General features: G+C 41.2%; 3 protein-coding genes across 4 annotated transcripts; 1 reads left to right on the top strand and 2 right to left on the bottom strand.

Annotated features, from left to right (window-relative positions):
- Positions 1-372: 372 nt before the first annotated feature.
- On the bottom strand, positions 373-3,529 carry si:dkey-21c1.1 (uncharacterized protein LOC100150256 homolog). Its single transcript, XM_055021122.1, has 3 exons — positions 2,771-3,529; positions 2,521-2,626; positions 373-1,297 (listed from the first exon to the last, which is right to left on the bottom strand). Exons 1-3 carry the CDS (start codon positions 2,785-2,787, stop codon positions 1,043-1,045), a joined length of 378 nt encoding a protein of 125 aa, XP_054877097.1. The 5' UTR covers positions 2,788-3,529; the 3' UTR covers positions 373-1,042.
- Positions 3,530-3,602: 73 nt separating this feature from the next.
- On the top strand, positions 3,603-12,767 carry LOC129352242 (archaemetzincin-2). The gene is made up of 7 exons (XM_055021121.1): positions 3,603-3,803; positions 7,946-8,234; positions 8,955-9,128; positions 9,232-9,360; positions 9,454-9,617; positions 10,368-10,544; positions 12,151-12,767. Exons 1-7 carry the CDS (start codon positions 3,801-3,803, stop codon positions 12,307-12,309), a joined length of 1,095 nt encoding a protein of 364 aa, XP_054877096.1. The 5' UTR covers positions 3,603-3,800; the 3' UTR covers positions 12,310-12,767.
- A 287-nt stretch (positions 12,768-13,054) lies between these two features.
- On the bottom strand, positions 13,055-19,852 carry LOC129352239 (monocarboxylate transporter 7-like). Of its 2 annotated transcripts, XM_055021115.1 has the most exons (6): positions 19,759-19,852; positions 18,356-18,596; positions 18,103-18,246; positions 17,874-18,002; positions 15,241-16,152; positions 13,055-14,661 (listed from the first exon to the last, which is right to left on the bottom strand). In XM_055021115.1, the coding sequence occupies exons 2-6, from the start codon at positions 18,591-18,593 to the stop codon at positions 14,369-14,371; spliced, it is 1,716 nt and encodes a 571-aa protein (XP_054877090.1). In that variant the 5' UTR covers positions 18,594-18,596; positions 19,759-19,852; the 3' UTR covers positions 13,055-14,368. The 2 variants fall into 2 exon arrangements, with proteins under 2 accessions (XP_054877090.1, XP_054877089.1); XM_055021114.1 differs by lacking the exon at positions 19,759-19,852 and having other exon boundaries at positions 18,356-18,665.
- Between the last annotated feature and the right edge of the window lie 5 nt (positions 19,853-19,857).

Below are 19,857 nucleotides of genomic sequence, written 5' to 3'. Positions count from 1 at the left end.
ATCTTTGTGGTTTGCGCCAGCGGCAACATCTGTTTGTTGATCATGTGACTCTGGCGCTTCCATTGCAGTCTTGAGAAATAAACCAATTTAGGACAGTTGAAGAAGTTGGAAGGAGATGTCTCAGTTTCTTTACTAACTGGTTGAAATCCTAAAATCCATTCCTTAGATTTAAAATGTCTGAACAAAGAATATTTTCATTTTTCAATGTTCTGTTATTTTCTCAACAAAGTGTTTTGTTTTAAATAAACACTTTGAGTTCACGCTATGCATGTCGATACCATGCCGTCATTAAATTACGCCATGAAAATGTCATCAGCCACTAAATTTTGAAGATGACCAGCTTCCTATTTAGAAACACGCAGCCGACTGGAGTAAAGTGCATACCTTTATTTCAATTCACAAGCACCTTGGATCATTGTCACACTTCTGTTGTTATTAGCACCAATGAAGAATGTCCATGCACCGACGCACGCATGTAAAAACAATGATACTTCTTGATAAAGTGCACAGGGTGCTTACACGCACTCACACCCACACATCAACACAGCACGAGGAAAAAAAAACAAAAAAAAGGACACAATGGCGAGGCCGTGGAAGGCGGATGTGTATGACGTCGTATCAGAGCCGTTTCTGAGTTTCAAAAGTTGGAAGGTTTTCGATTTTTGAAACTGAGAACTTCCAAGTTTCTGAGATTACCCTGAAAATTTCTGAGATTTTTCTAGCAAATTTTCGACTTCCCAAAATCAGAAATTCAATTGTTTTTTTTCTAGAAGAAAAAAAAAATTGCGATTACAAATTTCAGATTTTTTTTCTTTACGAAAATTTACTGTTCCTTTTTTTTTTTCTAACTACGATACTAATACGCCGTGGAAGATGTGCTTATGGTCTGAACCAATGATAAGACGAGCTGAGCGTCTCGTCGACCCGCCTAACTTCCCACTCAAACACACGCAGCAGACTCCACCCCCGACACCCCGCGCCAGGATGCTGTGACGCCGTCAAAGGCTTCAGCACTAAATAAGAAGACAGAAGAGGGCAAAGGTCACGTCGAGCCCAGCCACCCTCTGGTCTGCAGGCTGCTGAAGTGCGCCTCCCGCAGGACTCTGTTGATGTGGTCGTAGGAGGCGCTCTGCCCGTAGCCATGGAGACGGCGCTGCCAGGAGCCGGCCGAGTCTTCACGCTCCGGTCTGCCGCAGTTCTTCTGGTGGCGTGCGCTGGGCCCGGCGCTGGGCCCGGCGCTGGCCTCAGCTGCCCTTTCTGGACTGCTGGTTCCGTTGCTGCTGTCGCTGCTGGAGGACTGCAGATGCACACAGAGAGGAGGGAGAGCAGGAGGAGATGCGGAGCTTTAAATAAAATATTCTCAGCTCCATCAGAGAGTGGTGCAGTTCCTGGGAGAAGCAGAACTCTACGTGTATCAACCTGTAAATGTCCACCGTTTCTCCTGACAAGGAGATTCATTACATTTACAGCTCTTTAATAGAGTATTCACACGCCATCTTAAAACCATGATTAAATGCATTTCATTGGGATTTTATGTGATGAACATAAAATTAATGAATATTTGTGAAATGGAAGGAAGATGATAAATGGTTTCCAATGGTTTTAATGCAAAGTAAGCATCGGTTAGTTGGGCTCTCCTGATAAAGTGTTTTCACTTCTGATACGATATCGATGTGGCAATTTTAAGTATTGGCTAATACCGATACAATATCAGCACAACTCATACATACTTTAACTACTCATTTTGAGTTCAGTCTGTAATGTTTGAAAAGACTTGAGAAAGTGATTTTGTCCAAACAGGTGACATCGCAAACAACAGGTAAAATGAGTTTTTTTAAAACCCCACTTTTGGATCATCTACATGCTAAGGAAAACTAATTATCACTCACAGGGTTGCTGTGATTTTATTTTTCCTTCTCAAAAAACCAAGTATGAACTAATTAAAGGAAACAAATGAAAGTAGGTAGGAATGGGATGACGAATCCCAAACCTCCGATTTGTTCATGTTTTCCATGAAAGGCAGTTTGCTCATCATTCTGGGCTCAGCCGAAGAAAATGCTTTGTTTACTCTGAGCAAAAACAGCAAACACTGGACCTCGGCCACGCTTCTCTTGAAAACACTTGTTGTGTTTAACCAAGTTTTAATAAAGCAGTTATAGAAGCAGATCTGACAGCACCAAGGTGGATTTTGGAGTAAAGTCAGTGAGCAGAAGTTACCATGAAACCAGAAAACCTGGAAAAGATGATGACTTTGTATTGAGTCTAACATTTGTGTAAGTAGATTTAAAACATTTACTGATGCTGGCTGAATACAAATTCAGACTTATCTATCAAAATCATAGATTTTGACTTATCATAGATAAGTCAAAATCATAGACTTTGACTTATCTTTTTAACCACTTGAGTGGTTAAAAAGATAATATTTTAACCACTTGAGTTTAGGAAAAAAACTCAAGTGGTATCAATAGTTTCTGCAATGCGCTGCAGAATGAGGAGGAACCTGTGAAGCGCAGCGCTGACCTCAGAGTCCAGGTCGGACACCAGCAGGCAGGGATCCGCTCCTGACCTCTTGGCCTGGGGGTTCAGCTGCTGCTCTTCAGCGCCGTCGCCGCTCCGGCGTCGCTTCCTGCGCAGAAACCGGACAAGAGTGTGTGACAGCGGGAGAACCAAAAATAGAGCCACACACTCATATGTTCCACATCTGAACACACCCAGAGGAAACTATAACGTCTCAATGAAATGCAGTGAATGACGACACTCATTCCGTTACCTGTTACCAGTCAGCATTTTTGCAGCCGGACACGGGTGATATTTGGCACCGAGTGGAGAGGCTTTGACAGCGGCTCGGTTTCAGCAGCATTTCTCGGTGGGACTCAGTGGAACATCCCCACCAGTCTCACCGGGGAGCCGAATCGGTACAGCTAACACACCGGCCCCCGCACTGGGTCGTCCGGCTCTCTTCGGTTCTCCGACGTGTTCTCTGAGCGAACCCACAGAACCCACTGCTGCGTGTTCTCGTTCACGCAGCGTAATCTCGGGGAACTCAAGGCATGACGGCGAGAAGGGAGCGAGCCGACCCGCAGCTAACTACTTTAGCCAAACACTTCTTCCGCTTTCGTATTCACACCGTAAAATGACGTCGAGCTTCTATATGAGGCTCGCGGGGGGTCGACGAAACACAACAACAGATAAATTAGGAAGATATTAAACTCAATTCAGGAAGTCGTTTAGTAGCACCGCTTCAGAGAGCCGCTTCTCTGAGACCATGAAGTTGGCATCAGATTCAGAACTGGACTTAAGGAATATTCCGCTCCGTTCAACGACCATTAACCGATCTGATTCAAACTCTTCTGGAATGGTTACAAAAAGAAAAACAATATTGCGTTTTATACTCTTTTCATATTAAATAGTTTGTGATTTACACATTTTTTTTTGGAAAACAAAAACATTGAAATGTCTAGTTTTTGAGCCTTAATCAAAATCACAAACTGTGTTGTACAAAGTCTGTACTCAATTCAAAACAATCCAGTTCACGTATGTCTATTCTTTGTATTTCACTATTAAATGAGCGGAATTGCGCTTTAGTGAAGTTTCGGACTTGGCACTACAAGATTGATGCGAACTTCAGCCTGGTTAAGACTCCTCCTCTGTGTTTACTCTGCGTCACCAGGTACAGCTGGACGTTATAATACTGGGCTCATTTGGATCGATATTCGGAGCCAACAGATGGCGGTAGTGCAACAAAAATGGATGCAAGCTGCGGTTAAAACCTAAAGAAGAAGAAGCTGGACGTTAACGCCATGGTGAGCTTTAGCTAGCTCCTGTTTACAGCTACATTTTCCACCTACATAGGAACTATTTCTAAAAACAGGAAAGGTGGTGGAGGTGACACATACCAAACATTTTTCACCACCCGCCAATCACAATCAAGAAGCAGAAAGGAAATGTTTCATTACGTCGTTAAATTAGGCATTATCCAGCCAACCGAGGAAATTTCACTCAATTAGCATAGGTTAGCATTATGCTAAAAACAAGCACAGTGTTAAGCAGCTTCAATTCAGGGGTCAAATGAAAAATCTGGAGAATGTGGCAATTTCTTTTATATGCTTAATAGGAATAACGAATTACTAAAATAACTGTTACACTCCCACCCTCCATAAATTTCTTCTACTTTTATGAGATTTTGATTCTTTTGCAAGTGGGGAAAATAAGGACTGACAGTTTCTAGCTCAGTGTTCAGTGGAGAGCCGCCCAGTCTGGCCCCGCCCCTCAGAACATTTGGATCCGCCCACTTTATTTGGAGATGGGGCTACAATGACCAGAAGAATCAGCTGATCTGCTGTTGTTGCAGAAACATGACCAGTGTGACGGCGCCACTCTGATAAAAAATATTATCCATTATAATTGGGTCCTGCCACAGAAATGTATGGAAAGCATCATACAAAATAACTGCCGCTTCCTAATACCTGCGACCCGGACCACTGCGTTCCCTCACAATATATGTAGTAAAACGTGTGGCTTGATCCCATGAGGGGAGCTGTTGCTTTTGTTGGCATTTCGAGTATCTGTGGCGACATAATTAACAAAAAATGAGCCAAATTCAAGTCAAAACTAAAGACTAACTGACACAAAACAGTGTCAGTTTCACTCAAAATAGACAGAATTTTGTCTCCCTCTGAACTGCTCCTTAGAACTACAGTGATGGCAGAATGTCAGAATTACAAACATGGTGGAACAATTGCTATAAACTCATTGCATATCTGAATAGCGCTGTTTGTTATATCTTATATGCATATCATATAGTGGTGGCTGAAGCAACAAAAAATCTAGTGTGCTCTGGACTTATGATGGAGTAAATGAACACATATTCATGACATACTTTGATGAAATTCATAAATTTCAGTACTGAAAAATTAGCTTTATACCAGGTGAGTCTCTCTAACTTGAGAATGTGAACCAGTACTGGGCTGAATGTGAACCAGTACTGGGCTGAATGTGAACCAGTTCTGGGCTGAATGTGAACCAGTACTGGGCTGAATGTGAACCAGTTCTGGGCTGATTCTGTGCCTCCAAATAATTTTAACAATGCTCCTGCAGAAGATTCATAACTCATAACTTATAAGTCTGAAACAGGAAGAGGTTTGAAAAAACAGTCTGTGTGCTACACATGAGAGAGAGATTCATTTGACATCACTCTCTGATGTCATTGTTACCACTGAAGCTGAACATTCTAATGGTGCAGTCACACTAAACGAGTTTTGAGAGTCAGGCGATTCTGGTTTATATTCAAGGTCTATGTGGAGTGTTGGATGGGCTTGATGTGTCAAACACTCCAAACGCTCAAAGCGCCTCCACATAGACTGAATGCAAACCAGTCTGACGCATTAGCAACGTTAGCTTCAGATAGTAAATCAGCACCCACCAGTTTTAACACCTTTTCAACAAATCTGTCCCCAACATTTGAACTACTGAGTTATCAGTTAGTTGAACCGATGCTGTAACAGTTTCGTTTGAGAACTCAAACTGTGACTAGTACTGTGACTCTGCGTTGGGCTCAAGGGGGAGCAAACAACTCCAAAACCCAAACAGAGAAGCAGTCGATGTAGTTTATGACAAGAGAGTCACTTTAAAACCGTCCTGTTGTCTCCATAAAATCCGGGGTTCAATAATTGCCCTTCAATGAAAGTCATCAGTCAGAAACCACAGGTTGGTCTCCGCTTACGACGCCGTTTCTGGTCGACAGTCCAGAGCTTTTGGGTCGATAAAGGGGGAAAAAAAGGGAAAAACAACAAACCCAAAACAATCTAAACATGCAAATCACGACAAGATGTAAAAGTAACATAGAAAAACACAATTATATTTTCCCCTGTACATCTTGGCTCTGAGACAGAGCCAAGATGTGACAGAGACAATCCTTTGTTTTCAACAATCAGTTGAAAACAAAGGATTGTCTCTGTCACATTGGAGCAGTTAAAGACGGACTTACAGTTTATCAGCAGCCACCAGTTTTAGAGCCTCTTCAGCAAATCTGTTCCCAACAGCTGAACCACTGAGTTATCAGTTGGTTTGAATTAATGCTGTAACAGTTCAGCTCTCAAACCGAACTGCTACAGCATTATTATCAAGCCTGTAACAACCACCACAAGAACTTCTGCCGTCCGCAGCTTTTTCCGCAGACTGTTCTCAAAGCCTTTAAAGGCCTTCTTCATTTGTTCCTGCAGCAGCTCGATCATCTTGGTGCTGACGTGTTCGTCCTTTGTTTTCTACAGGTTCTTTAGCTGCGAGCTGCTGTGCGTTTTCTTCAGCTCGTCCAGCGCTTTGCTGCACATGCTGCTCCGCTTCTTCGACATTGTCGTAAATTTCTTGGGTATCGTGAGACCTTCTGCCATCTTGTCTACCATCTTGTGGATGAGGGCAGTTTCCTCTTCGCCGAGCTGCTCCAAAGCTTTCAAAGCCCCGCAGTCGATCAGCAGCCAGAGCTCCAGGTTTGCTGCGAAGAGCTTCAGCTTTTTCCCTTCCAGTACATTCTCCATCGGGTCAGGAACATCGGGACAGTCAAAAAAGATCCGTTTTATGTTCATCTTCTCGCTAAAAGTCTGCACGACACAATTCCAGTGTGAGAACTCTTCGAACTTCTGTTTGTTTGTGAGGAGCCACTGAAAAAGACGACCAGTCAAAACCTGTCAAAGCCTTTCTGACGCCGTCATTCAGTGACGTCATGTCAGTGATGTCATAGGGCATGATGCCTTGTCAAGTCTTCCGTTTTTTTGGTCGGGAAATGAACTTGCGCATTTCAGCCCACTTGAGCTCTGCTTGTCTTCTGTTGTTGAAAGAGCAGCGATGTTTAGTTCAGGCAGTAGATCAGAGATCCCAAGAGTAGTGGCTCGCAGAATTTGAATGATGTGAAGCACAATTGCTAGTCCACCTGTGTTTAAAAAAAAACAACAAAAAAAGTTTTTTAATTGGCCTGGAGAAAATCTTTATTTAAATCCAATGAAATGTTCATCAACTCCTCCAGTAGATGAGAAGAGTCGATCAAAATTCCACCACGGTGATGTAAAAGGCACCACTAACGATTGCAAAGCTTTCTAGCAACTTTATCACAACTGACGATCCAGTTGTTACGCATTAGGTGCTGTTACTTTTTCCCAGTTTTGTTTGGATAACTTTTCACCTTCATAAAATTGGGAGTCCATCATGTAACCTGGCCATATCTCGTGACCTATTCACCGTAACTCATACCTGTCCCCCTTGTTCCTTTGACTCTTAACCTCCTGACCCCCAAGAGAAACAAACAATTTCTGCCTCTGTCCCTTCCCTCTGTCTCAAAGTGTCAGAAACTCCAACTACCTTCAAATCACTACTCAAAACCCACCTGCTTAACCTGCTCTATCCACCAAAACCCCTTTTCAATTTTCAGCTACTTGTTTATATTATCTGTCATTTTTCTTTCCTTGCAAAGTCTCTTTGAGATTTCTAAAAAAAAATGCTATTTAAGTTTAATGCATTATTATTAGTATTATAGTTATTATTATTAATAGTAATTCTTTATTAATTAATATGTAAAGAAATTCATAAAAAGTGAGAAGAACCTGGGTCAACATATATCAGTGTATATCTGTGGTTGGTTGGCGCTTAAAAACATACTTAAATTGAATGATTGTTTCTATTGTAAAGGCAAAAGGTGCCTGCCCAAAAATGGACTTTTGTTTATCTACAACATCCCTGCTGAATTATTAATAACATACAGCAAAAGCAATTCTGCTCCAGTGTCTTAAACTCTTCAGTTTGTATTTTTTATTAGTGTTAGTGAAGCAGTTCTCTTTAAAGACAGCAACAAGGTAAGAGGGGAGAAATTACTGCTACGCTGTGCTGGGCTTTTCCTGCAGTAAAAGTTTGTTTTTATTATTCTGATATAAATTCATTCTATCTCCCCGACCCACAGATGAACGTGGTCCAGCATTCTGAGGAGAAACTCCGCACGGCTTTGGTGTCTAAATTACCGGCTGTGGCTAAATTATACAGCGACTACACAGAAGCAGAAAAGAGTCTTCTGGAGGAAGGACTGCACCCTGGGAAGCGAGGGTCTCTTTTCCAGCCCATCACTCTTCACTCTGACTCGGACTGGATCGCTGCTCATCCTGAGGAACCGCAAGACTTTGAGGCTTTCTATAGAGACCCTCGCCGCAAGACCCCTGATGCAGGCCACGACACTATTTACATACAAACTATAGGTGAGAGAGCTTGTGCTGCAGGTGACTTGAACTTTTTTCATTACTTGTAAAATGCGTTTTTCTTAGAAGGTTGAAGATTGTCAAATAAATTCAAGAGGTATCACTGTGCTTCCCAAGACCATAAAATTGTGCAAATTGAAATTACAGAAATAAATATGCTTAATGAAAGGAGGCCAATTTAGAAAAAAAGGAATAAAAAGTTGGATAAAAAGTTTTTCTGCTGAGGCCATATTAACATCAGTGTTTTTCACAAAACTGCAATGGAAGCACATTTTTCACATCACATGAGCCACGTGATCGACAGCTGGATGTTACTGCTGTTGGAAAAAAGTGAAGAAGACAACAGGAAGTGATAGACGGTCGACATTGTGGTGACAAACTTATTTACAGGATTTAAACTGTATTTCTTTCCTAATAGAAATATTGCAATTGTGAAATTGTGTTTTTTCGACATGAGCAAAGTATCAACAAAGTTTTGAGCACATTTCCGATGAAAAAATGTGTAACAATAGCTGTTTTTAAATCCACTAATGCCATAAAGACACAATTTCGCCACTGTGATGTTTTCTACAAATAAGAGGCCAAGAAACCACCTCATTGTAGTCCCCAATTTTTTTATTTATTGTTTTTTACCAAAAAAAAAATGTATTTTTTTTATGGGTGTGTTTCAGTTAAGCGAAATATTTTTTGAAATATCAAACCGTGTGTGTCTGTTTGCAGGTAGTTTTGGAGACGAGGGACTCCAGACAGACCAGTATGTGGAATGGCTCAGAGATTACTGCCAGGCCTTTTTCTGTGGGCTTTCTGTTAAGTTGCTTCCAGCAGTCAGTGTGTCTGAAACCGGATGCTCCTTTAGGGTGAACAGCAGCTCACACAACCTGCAGATTCTCACAGGTAACGCAGACATGTCTCTTTATCCAAGCTTTGCTTCACAATGTCAATTTCCTATTATTCCCCTTCAAACACAACCTGTTTGTTGTTTCCCTTTCAAACAAAGGTGACTTGTTACGGTTTCTGGGGAAAAGAAAACCAAAAGGTGCTTTCTGCATAGTTGGAATCACGATGATTGACCTCTATCCAAAAGACTCCTGGAACTTCGTGTTTGGTCAGGCTTCTCTCAGTGACGGTGAGCTTTTTGTCGTCATTAAGAAAAATGTACAGCAACCACTAGATGGTGCTCAAATGTAAAGAGTGTGACTTTAATTTCCACCCCCATCAGGGATGGGTGTGTTCAGTTTTGCCAGATATGACGACCACTTTTACTCCAGAAATTATGCTGGGAGGCTGAAGAAGAAGCTTCAGCCGAGGCAGGGAGATTACTCTGTGTTCCAGGGATACTACACTCCTCCCATCACCAGCACTCTGCTGCTTCGATCCTGCAAGGTCCTTAAAGGGCATATGGAGTCGTTTTTACACATTTCCATTTTCAGTTGCACTCATATTTTTGGCTTACGATAGTTATATTCATTTTTTATGCTTGAAGTTGATTAAAAAGTTCTCGGTGCGGAATAGCTGAGAACACAGATGGAAGTTGCATTACGCCACTGCGTGATGACATCATATTGAGGAAGCTGAACTCGACCCCTGATTGGCCGATTAGAGGCAAGAGGAGAAATGTCTGACAGCTTGGATGCCTATCAAGCTGAGACCCCCACCCAGGGATTTAAAAGATCAGTCACAGACAACACAAAATCTCAGAAATGTCCAAAAGTTGAAAATTCTTAACCTTTGAAGCTCATACATTTCTAAGTTTCTTGAAAAAAAATTCTGAGATTAATCTAAAAATGTCTGAGTTTTATTATTTTTATTTTTTTCCAAAATGTACCAGTCCTGTTTTTTCTTTCATCTACAGTGACCCTAACGTCACATTTTCTCTTTCAGTGGTGGCATTTTTTTATTTCAGAAAAGTAGTACTCTACAACTACTCTATTGTGAAAATAATTGCGAAGACGTAGTTACATTTTATGTCTTCAACACTTTAAGGCCCTAAACATGTTTAGAGATAACTCTCCCAGTTATCTGTAAACTGCGTTGAGTCTTTGTGTGTTCAGTGCTTTGAGTGCAGGTGTTTTTATCTCACTACTGCTGTTTGTGAATTTGCTATGATACTGTGTATGTAACATGCTGTTGCAGACCATTACCCATGAGATTGGCCATATGTTTGGAATGAAGCACTGCCAGTGGATGAACTGTGTCATGCAGGGATCGAACCACTTGGAGGAGTCGGATCGTAGACCACTGGACCTCTGTCCGATCTGCCTTCACAAGCTTCAGGTCGCAGTTGGATTTAAAATTGCTGACAGATACAAGGTAATTTACGCTCAACTATTCAATGTACAGGAGGCATTTTCATGCTGTAATGATGATGAGTGCAAAGTAACTCAGCGTTGTAAGTGTCACTGGTGTTAGAAACTGATTACATCAGCTTGTTTTCTGGTAGTGTCTGGGTCGGTGTTCTGCTCCCTGACATGCCTGAGTTCACATGGTGGACTGAATTTTAACCTCACTCTGCTGAGCTGTTACATCCTGAAAAATATCTTTCTCAACATCTGCTTGACTTTTGAACCCCAACGGAATGCTGTGAATTTCCGCTCCGCAAGAAAGTTTTTCTGTAACAATTTGTGACATTTCTTTCTTTTTTTCTCTAAACATTTTAAGGATCTTCTTGTAGTTAAATTATTCTCTTCTCCTTCAGAAATTCTTGAGGCATAAACCCCAGTATCCAAAAAAGGATTAAAAAAACAATGTTAGATTTGAACATTTATTTCAAATTCATGGTCTGTTTTGAGCTCCATCTATTTCTCAGCTTTCCCTGCCCTGCTTTAAAGCTGCAGATTGTAACAGACAAAAAAATATTATTTTGCACACATTTGTTTTACCATGTTGTGACAATGTAGCATGAGACAGTCAATCTGTCTCCTCCACCTCCTTCCTGAGCTGCTATTGTGATGTGTAGAAACACAGCGCACCAGGGCAGAAACAACCAATCAGAACCAGGAGGCGGGTCTTAGCGCCGTCAATCAATTTCACTGCTGAATGTGCTAATGGCGGAGAAACAACTGACTGTTCCGGGAAAACCTCTTATGCACCATCAGTGGTTATGTTAACTAGCCTTAGCATTGGGTTTGTTTTTCTTTTCCCTGACGTGAATCTTTGGTAGATGATACTTTTTCACCCAACTCTGACCACCTCACCTGGCGTTTCAGCAACAAGGAAGTTCAAAGTGCCTTGTTGTTTCTGACTGTTTTATATTTTACAAAAACATAAAACCATCATAAATGCATCATGATGAAAACAAGTAATTTGCATTTTGTCAAGTGCCATTGGTAAAATCATCAAAACACATTAAACATGTTGGTTTACGTTCCATTGCAGAACTCTAAACAGGTGGGTGTGTAGTCTTGATTTAAAGGATCTCAGTGTTTCAGCTGTTTTGTAGTTTTCTGGAAATTTGTTCTATATATAACCTGTTAATCTGCTGATTAGAGACTCTCCCAGGACTATAAGTATCTTTTTCTCTCTCTCTCTTTTTATAAACCTTTTAGAAACATTTTCTTCTGCTGGTATCAAGTCCCACATTTTGTTACTTTGTTACTTTACTTTATTTGTTTAATTAACAATACTGAAAACCATTTCTCCTGTACATCTGTCTCTGTTAAATGAATGGATCACCAAAAAAACCAATAAAAACACCCCTAAAGCAACTTTGCCATGATTGCTGCTCATTAGGTTGAACTTCCAAGAAGATTCCATAAATATGACCGGCAAGGTGCAAGAAATGATTTAGTTAGTCATTGATAAATGGATGGTTACTGTGTTCTTCAGTGTGATTATACCATATTTTGGGGGAGTTTATTCATCATCACACTATTTTTACTCTGATTCTTGTGAGTTATTTTTCCTGTGTGTTCAACAGGCTTTGCTTTGCTGGATGGAAGACGATGAGAGTCAGCTGTCAGAAGCAGAGGGGGCGTCTGCTCACCACTCTGCTGTCCGTTTTCACAAACCCACCGAAGCCTTCAATGAATCCCGGCTGTGGCTCCGCAGCTGTTTGGACAGACTGGAAATAAGTTAGCAGAAGTGACTGTCAGCTTTCATTCAGCTGAGGAAGAGTTTAGTTTAAGCCTCTTGAGGTTGTACCTGTGGCTCAGTGGGAGGGTTGGGATCTTGCAATTGGAAGTTTGCGGCTTCTGCATGTCCTGGGCATGACACTTAACCCCAAGTTGCCTACAGCTTGGTGTATGAATGAACATGTGAAATACTCAAATGACATCTTTTAGGCTGATTGTTTCGTCTTCATTTGGCTCAAACACGAAGAAAAAAACAAGTCACAAGTGCAGCTGGTTATCACAAGCAAACACGAAAGAGCATCATTAAGATATTTTTATTGATTTATTGTGTAAACTGAGGACTTCGACAGATGTGTCACACTGATGGGACACGTTAAAAATAAGAGGGAATGTGGATGGACTGTCTGTCATACAATCAACAGAAGAAAGAAACTGAGTTAAGGGGCTTAATATCACATTTAATTTTAGTCTGAAATGCAAACTGCAATCTGATGTGTTTATGCTCATATTAGCTTTAGCAGGTCATTTTGCATGGATGAATGTGTTTATATTATGCAGGCTCTTCAGTGACTGATGTGATCAATACACGAGCCATCGCTTCATGACACAAAAATACACCTGGAACGCTTAATTAAGAAGTTCAAATCACATCATTGCTTTATTGCAATTTAATGCATCTGTGGTACAAAATGACAAATGATTGATATACAGAAAAAATAGATTAAAAAAGAAGAAAACACTTTTTGTTCCATTCTCCTGAGGTTCTTGAATTTTTTTTATTAGTTTTTTTTTCAATTAAGTGCAAAAAAATCTGCAGTATATTTTGTTAGCGGCTCTTTTTAGTTTCTAGTATTTTCCAGGAGTGGTAAGACTGATCAACAGCTGATGTAAAATGCTTCAGTGTTGAGCCTTGATTGATGTCACAGACAAACTAACACTGATGACTCATTGCCTTTGTGTGACGTCTCCTGTCACTGTTCATTCACTCTGCAATCTTCACTAACACAGAAAAAAGTACAAAAAAACAAACATTCATATTTTTATTTGGCATGAGAACTTGTAAAAAAAAAATACTGGTTGTTAGATCATATTTAAGGCACAACTCCTTAGTTCGATCAAATAAACAACAATAGATCTACCATTCACATAACCTTAGATACTTCCCTCTAGGCATGGGGAGGTATGAAATTATGCCGATATGATACGTTCTATAAAAATATCACCGTGTGGTGGTATCACATAGAGGTTGAACGTCAGCCCCTTGTTCTACTCTTAGCTTGGTACAGAGGGTCTGAACGCTCGGCTATTGAGAAATGATTGCTTCCTAGAGGAGTGGACTCTGTTGAGGTTTAACATTTTCCTAAAGTCTTTAATGTTTGGCCTTGACGTAACAATGATGTAATGCACCAGTTTGATGCTACAAAGTTTCCGGAAATTACGAGGCGGCTGTTAAAGTCAATTCATTATCTGATAGTGTGGCCAACATGGACTTCCTTCACTTCCTCTGCTGCCATTGTTAAAACTACAGTGAGAGTACAATTCTAAAACAGCACAGAAAATCAACTTCTGTACGATGATTGGCCCAGTAGAAAATCTACCAGCAGACTCCAAGTCAATGGGCAGGAGCCTGGACCGAATCAGAGATTTGAATTGAGCAGAGTGGCAGAGGAAGACTAGGCTACAGTATGGTGAGCATGTTTTGCACATAGAGCAACCTTCTTCCTCCAAGTTGCCATCTGTCTTCCTGTGATAGCTGACGTACTCCCATAAAGTGGACTTTATTCTTTTAGACAAAGTGGACGGGTTGTGATAGTGCAGCTACGCATGACTGGCTTGATTTGACCTCCACTCTATCTGACCAGACAAAAAAACCCAAAACGCTTGTACAACCAGAATGCTATAACAGAAAGCTTTTGTGGTTTTGAAACCGTAACGTTTTTTATATTGCAGTATACCTTAAAAGCAGTAACCAGCCCAACCTGGTAACCCAGTAGCCTTCTCTTTACTGAACCTTATACCCTTATATTCATTTGATTTGTTCTTTGACTTGTGCGTTTTTCCAGCTCAGTATTGAGTTTTGACCTCCTGGACTCCTTCCTCACTGACGTCCCCTTTGTCTTCTGTCTCAGAGCAGTCGTGTCCAATGTGAGTTTGGTCCGGTTTCTCCTCTCCACTCACCTCTTTGTAGCCAGGGTTTCTTTCATGTTCAACTGCAGAGCATTTTGGGCTTCTCCTCCTGCAGGGCAGCCCTTTTTTAGCAGGTCTAACAAGTCCCAGGAACACAGCACTCAGTCCCATTCCCACCGCGCAGGAGCAGAACGCTGCTCCATAGTTCTCAGTTACATCCACTAGCACACCTGCAGGTACGGAGTGGACACCGAGAAACAAGCTCAGTAAACTATAAATCTAAAACCATGGCATCATATTATTTGGTCCTCCACAGATCGTTTTGGGGTTGAGAAACTGATCTCACTGTCCACAGCAACATATTTGTTTTTATACTAAGAGAAAATGGAATAAGAAGAGATCCATGTGTCTGAACAAATTTCAAACGATTGGAAGTCTAAGCATCACAGACGTGTTCAGGCTGCGCAAATGGAATATATGAACCTCAGATACTGTTCAATGTTTTTGAGTCATTTGTTAATCCAGTTCTCTCATGCATATCTATGCTTCCTCTGACTTTTTCACCAAATAACAGCATCCATGTCCAGAGTGTTGTTGAGGATTCTGGTAGTGTTTACTTGAGGTTTGTTTTCTAAATGAGTTTCCAAACAGTGAGTTGCTGATCAGAACCAGTCAAGCTGCAAATTGTCAATTTTGTGTCGCAAGCAATTTTCTCGGTGCATCTCTGCTTTTAAGGGCCTATACATTTGCTTAGACATCAGAATATTATAGTACCAAAAAATGTTTACCCATAAAAAGATCTTTCTTACCTCCAAGTGGCGGCCCACCCAGTCCAGCAAAGCTCTGGATGAACACATAGACACCAGCAGCTGATGACATCCTCTCCACGCCCACCACCTCATCCTCTGCCAGCATGGGGATGTGAGTGCATGCCAGGGTTCCCATGAAGAACCCGTACACAGCACAGCACAAAGCCAGAGTGTAAAAATTTGTCACCAGCGTAAATCCCACTAAATCCACTGTCATCATGATCACACACACCAAGAGTACCAGGAGCTTCCTAGTCTTGAACACATCCTGGGACAGGACCCACCCAATGACGAATCGTCCAAAGATTTCAGCCACGGCCATGATGGAGAGCATGTAGGTGGCTTGCTCTCGCTCCACGCCACGGCTCACGCTCAGCTCGATGATGTAGAGCGGAGGGGCGAAGAAACCCATAGTGGCAAACAGTCCAAACAGAGAGTAGAGGATAAAACTGGTCTCTTTGAGGATGGAGAAGTCTAGGAGTCTAAAATTTGCAGCAGATTGCTTTGTGTAGCCTGAGTTGCATCCTTCTTCTTGATCTATCGTTTTTTCGTCATCTTTGTTGTGTTTTTCTGTTTCCGGTTCTTTACATTTTTCCCCAGCGTTTAGAGCCGTCTCTGGCCTGGGCTCTTTGTCCAGTGAAGTATTCTCCTCTGGTGTACAGGTGTCTTTAAGTGACAGAACTCCATTAGTCATCTCAAAGTTCTCAAGAACCAAACTGTCTACATTCTCTTGTTTCTTGAGTGCTTCCAGGTCCTTTGGGGAAAACGTGTCAATGTTTGGGCTTTGGGACGTTGGGGGTTTAATAATGATTGGCCGGAGCAATGCACCACAGACAATGATGACGCTTTGCAGAGCTCCGATCATTGCTATGCTGTGTCTCCAGCCAAGTTTGTCTCTTAACACAGAAAAGCCTAAAAGGGAAAGGAAATGCAGTAATGAAATTAAATGTGTGATTGCTCAGCTTATTTAAAAATGAACACATTTTGTCTTATGTTGTTTCATGTATCAACCAATCACAACCCCTACAAGGCATGGTCACACCGAGCGATGAGGTCAACCACTCTTCCTCTCTGAGGGAATTTCTGTCAGCTCCTCGCTCTTAGTCGCTCTCAGCAGCTGATTGAATTTGTGTTTTTGCATCCAAATTGAAAGTCCGATCCAATGACAAGTACCTCTTGTTTATGTCTTCTCATCTCTTTTTATCTGGGTACATTTTTGTGTTATTTGTTGCTGCCTCTTGGCCAGGAGGTGGAGGACATGATACATATTATACTGTCACAATATGATGACAGAACAAATATATGTACAAAACCATGTTGTTATTATATATATATATATATATATATATATATATATATATATATATATATATATATATATATATATATATATATATATATATATATATATATATACATACAAGACCCAAGGTGTAGGTTGTGCAAGGAGGCCCCTGAGACAGTCCAGCACATCACAGCAGGGTGCAAGATACTGGCAGGGAAAGCGTACATGGAGCAACATAACCAAGTGGCAGGCATAGTGTACAGAAACATCTGTGCAGAATATGGACTGGAAACCCCGAGATCAAGTGGGAAACATCCCCAAAGGTGGTGGAGAACGCCAGAGCTAAGATCCTGTGGGACTTCCAGATCCAGACAGACAGAATGGTAATGGCGAACCAACCAGACATTGTCGTAGTGGATAAACATCAGAGGAAAGGCGTTGTGGTAGATGTAGCAATACCAAGTGATTGCAACATCAGGAAAAAGGAGCACGAGAAACTGGAGAAATACCAGGGCCTCAGGGAAGAACTGGAGAGGGCCTGGAAGGTGAAGACCACAGTGGTGCCTGTGGTCATCGGGCCCTCGGGGCAGTAACCCCCAAACTGGAGCAGTGGCTACAACAGATCCCAGGAACAACATCAGACATCTCAGTCCAGAAATGTGCAGTCCTTGGCACAGCCAAGATACTGCGCAGAACCCTCAAGCTCCCAGGCCTCTGGTAGAGGACCCGAGCTCAGAGGATAAGAACCACCCGTGGTGGGTGAGAAGGGAATTTTTATATATATATATATATATATATATATATATATATATATATATATATATATATATATATATATATATATATATATATATATATATATATATATATATATATATATATATATATAAAAGCCACAGCTGCAGCTTAACCATCCAGCCAGAGCTACCATGTTCATAGTTTGTGATCAAAGCATATATGTGTTTCAGGCTGGGTCAGTTTAAGTCCAGACTTAAATCCAATTGATGATCTGAATCTGGAACAACAATGTGGCTGAGCTTGTTGATGAAGTTTAGAAAAAAATGTAGGCCTCAAGATGAGTAGATCTGGTAGACATTTCCCAGAAATATTGCAGCAAAAGGTGGGTCTAAAACATAAAGACTGAGTGGGGAGAACTCAAATGCATTTGTTTGTTTTTTTGGCGTTTTTTTAAAAAAAAGAAAATCATGTTATCCATTTTTAAATTAATCTCTGGTCTCTGTACAGAATAAGTTCCAACAAAATACATAGAAAGCATGAATACTTCAACAACGCACTCTTGGTGTGTGTGCATAAAAGTCATCGGATCCAGATGAGGCTTCGCTCTCACCTGGAGCGAGGACAGACATGGTAAGGGACTCCCCAGTAGAAGCCAGAGCAGTGACCAGAGACCGCCGACGGCTGAAGTACTTTGACAGGATGGTCACAGTGGGCAGGAAAGTCAGACAGTAGCCCAGACCTGCACAGTTCAACACGCTTCTGTTTAATTCACCAAGACACATCGCTGTAGGACAGCTTCAGAGAATTCATTATAGATGTAGATGAAGTCAAATGGATACCTGTCACTAATCCATAGGTAATGTATATCTGATTGAGTGAAGTGGTAAAGCTCGTTGCAATGGTGCCAGTGGATATAAGTAATCCTCCAATCATAACAACAAACTGGAAGCCAAAGCGGTTCATCATCACTGAGGAGAGCGGACCTGCAGATTGCAAGCAAATTGTGATTTAATATCATTGCCCCTCATGGGCTGGATTTGGTTTCTTCAGAGCTGCATCCAGTCTGTCGCGGCAGATGAACCGGCCACCTACTATTGAAGGCCATGATGAACACACAGATGGAAATGATCCATGAGACCCGACTGTTGGTCTCACCAAACTCCTCCATCATGTCCTGGAGGAAGATCCCAAAGCTCTTAATGATGCCATATGTGAACATCTCCACCAGGAAGAAGGCAACAGCCACCACCCACCCCCATCCTCCGTCAGGGGCCTGAGAGTACTCTTTGGCCCCAAGGAGCTGGGTTACTTTAGCTCTGCACAGTCCCATGCTCTGCAAAAGAGGAAAAAGCTTTAGTAATCGCAAGGGGTATACCAATAAATTGGCCTCAATTGCCTTCATTTGGGAGATAATTTTTTTGTTCAATACTGAAACCGATCACATCTACCGGTCTTGCTAAAAATCAACCACTGTCCTCTATCGCTCTGCTGTGAGGGAGGTTTGACTGACAGACCGTCCCACCAAGTCGTGTACATGTTTGCAGTTAACAATAGTCACCAACTCAATGACTTTCTTGCCATATTTTAGCAATATTTCACACACAAAACAAACACAGTATCAGCCAAATTTGGAATTGGCAGGTCAGGCTTTTTAAAGATTGTTAATCACTAACTGGCCAGAAAACTGCAACCGGTGAATACTGTCACAAATGAAGCATGACTGACTTTCAATCAACATTATGTGAGATTACCAAATGAGATTTCCCATGAGCTCCTGGTTTGATGTGAACCATAACCATTGGCATTGACAGAAATAAATACTTGTAATATATTACTTTGCGAATGAGATTCACTCTTTCAGAGGTATTGCTGAAATACTTCTAGTTATACATGCTAATGTCTTGTGATGCACCAGTAAGCAAGAGGTGCATAAAATTATTTTCACAAGAATTATTTCTTTGAAGAGATACACTGTTGTTTAAAGAAGGCCTGCTTCTGAATAAACAACAAGCTGCCCAAGTGAGTTATTATCTTTTGGGATAACTCACTTGGACAGAAAAATGGACAGTTATTAATTTTAAAACAGAAAATGTGATATTGAAAAATAAGCCACTTTGTACATTTTGTACTAATACTCTGAAAACCCTCCACATCCCAAAACCGCGATCATGTGACATGATCCTGATATTGTAAAACAATATGTTTTTTACATATATACTCCTTCCAAGCTTATAGAAAATTGAGACGTGTTTATTTTTAGGGTAAAAAACACGTTATACATTTGAGGTGAGCAGAAGGAAATAGCGCCTCCTGTAGGCACAGTAGAGATTGGTCGCAAAATTAGGAATTTTAAAAAAGTGGGGTCATTCTCAGTCAGTTTGAGGGACTTTTATTATCACAAAAAAAGTATATATTTTAAAACAAAAACTAAAAAAAAAAAAAATTTTATTTGTATGTTTTGGCACAGTTAGAAAATGACCAAAACACGCACAGACCTTTGAACCGCGATCAGTCCGCGATGTGGAGCCGAACCTCAGGCACCTGCCGGATGCAATGAGCCCGCAGTGAGAGAGTCCCAGTCCCTGCTGGCACTG

Source organism: Poeciliopsis prolifica, unplaced genomic scaffold (genome assembly GCF_027474105.1).
Source record: "Poeciliopsis prolifica strain line A6 unplaced genomic scaffold, Auburn_PproV2 SCAFFOLD074, whole genome shotgun sequence".
Taxonomy (NCBI): domain Eukaryota; kingdom Metazoa; phylum Chordata; class Actinopteri; order Cyprinodontiformes; family Poeciliidae; genus Poeciliopsis; species Poeciliopsis prolifica.
Note: the sequence above shows the minus strand (reverse complement) of the source record. Positions and strands in the feature narration are given on the sequence as shown.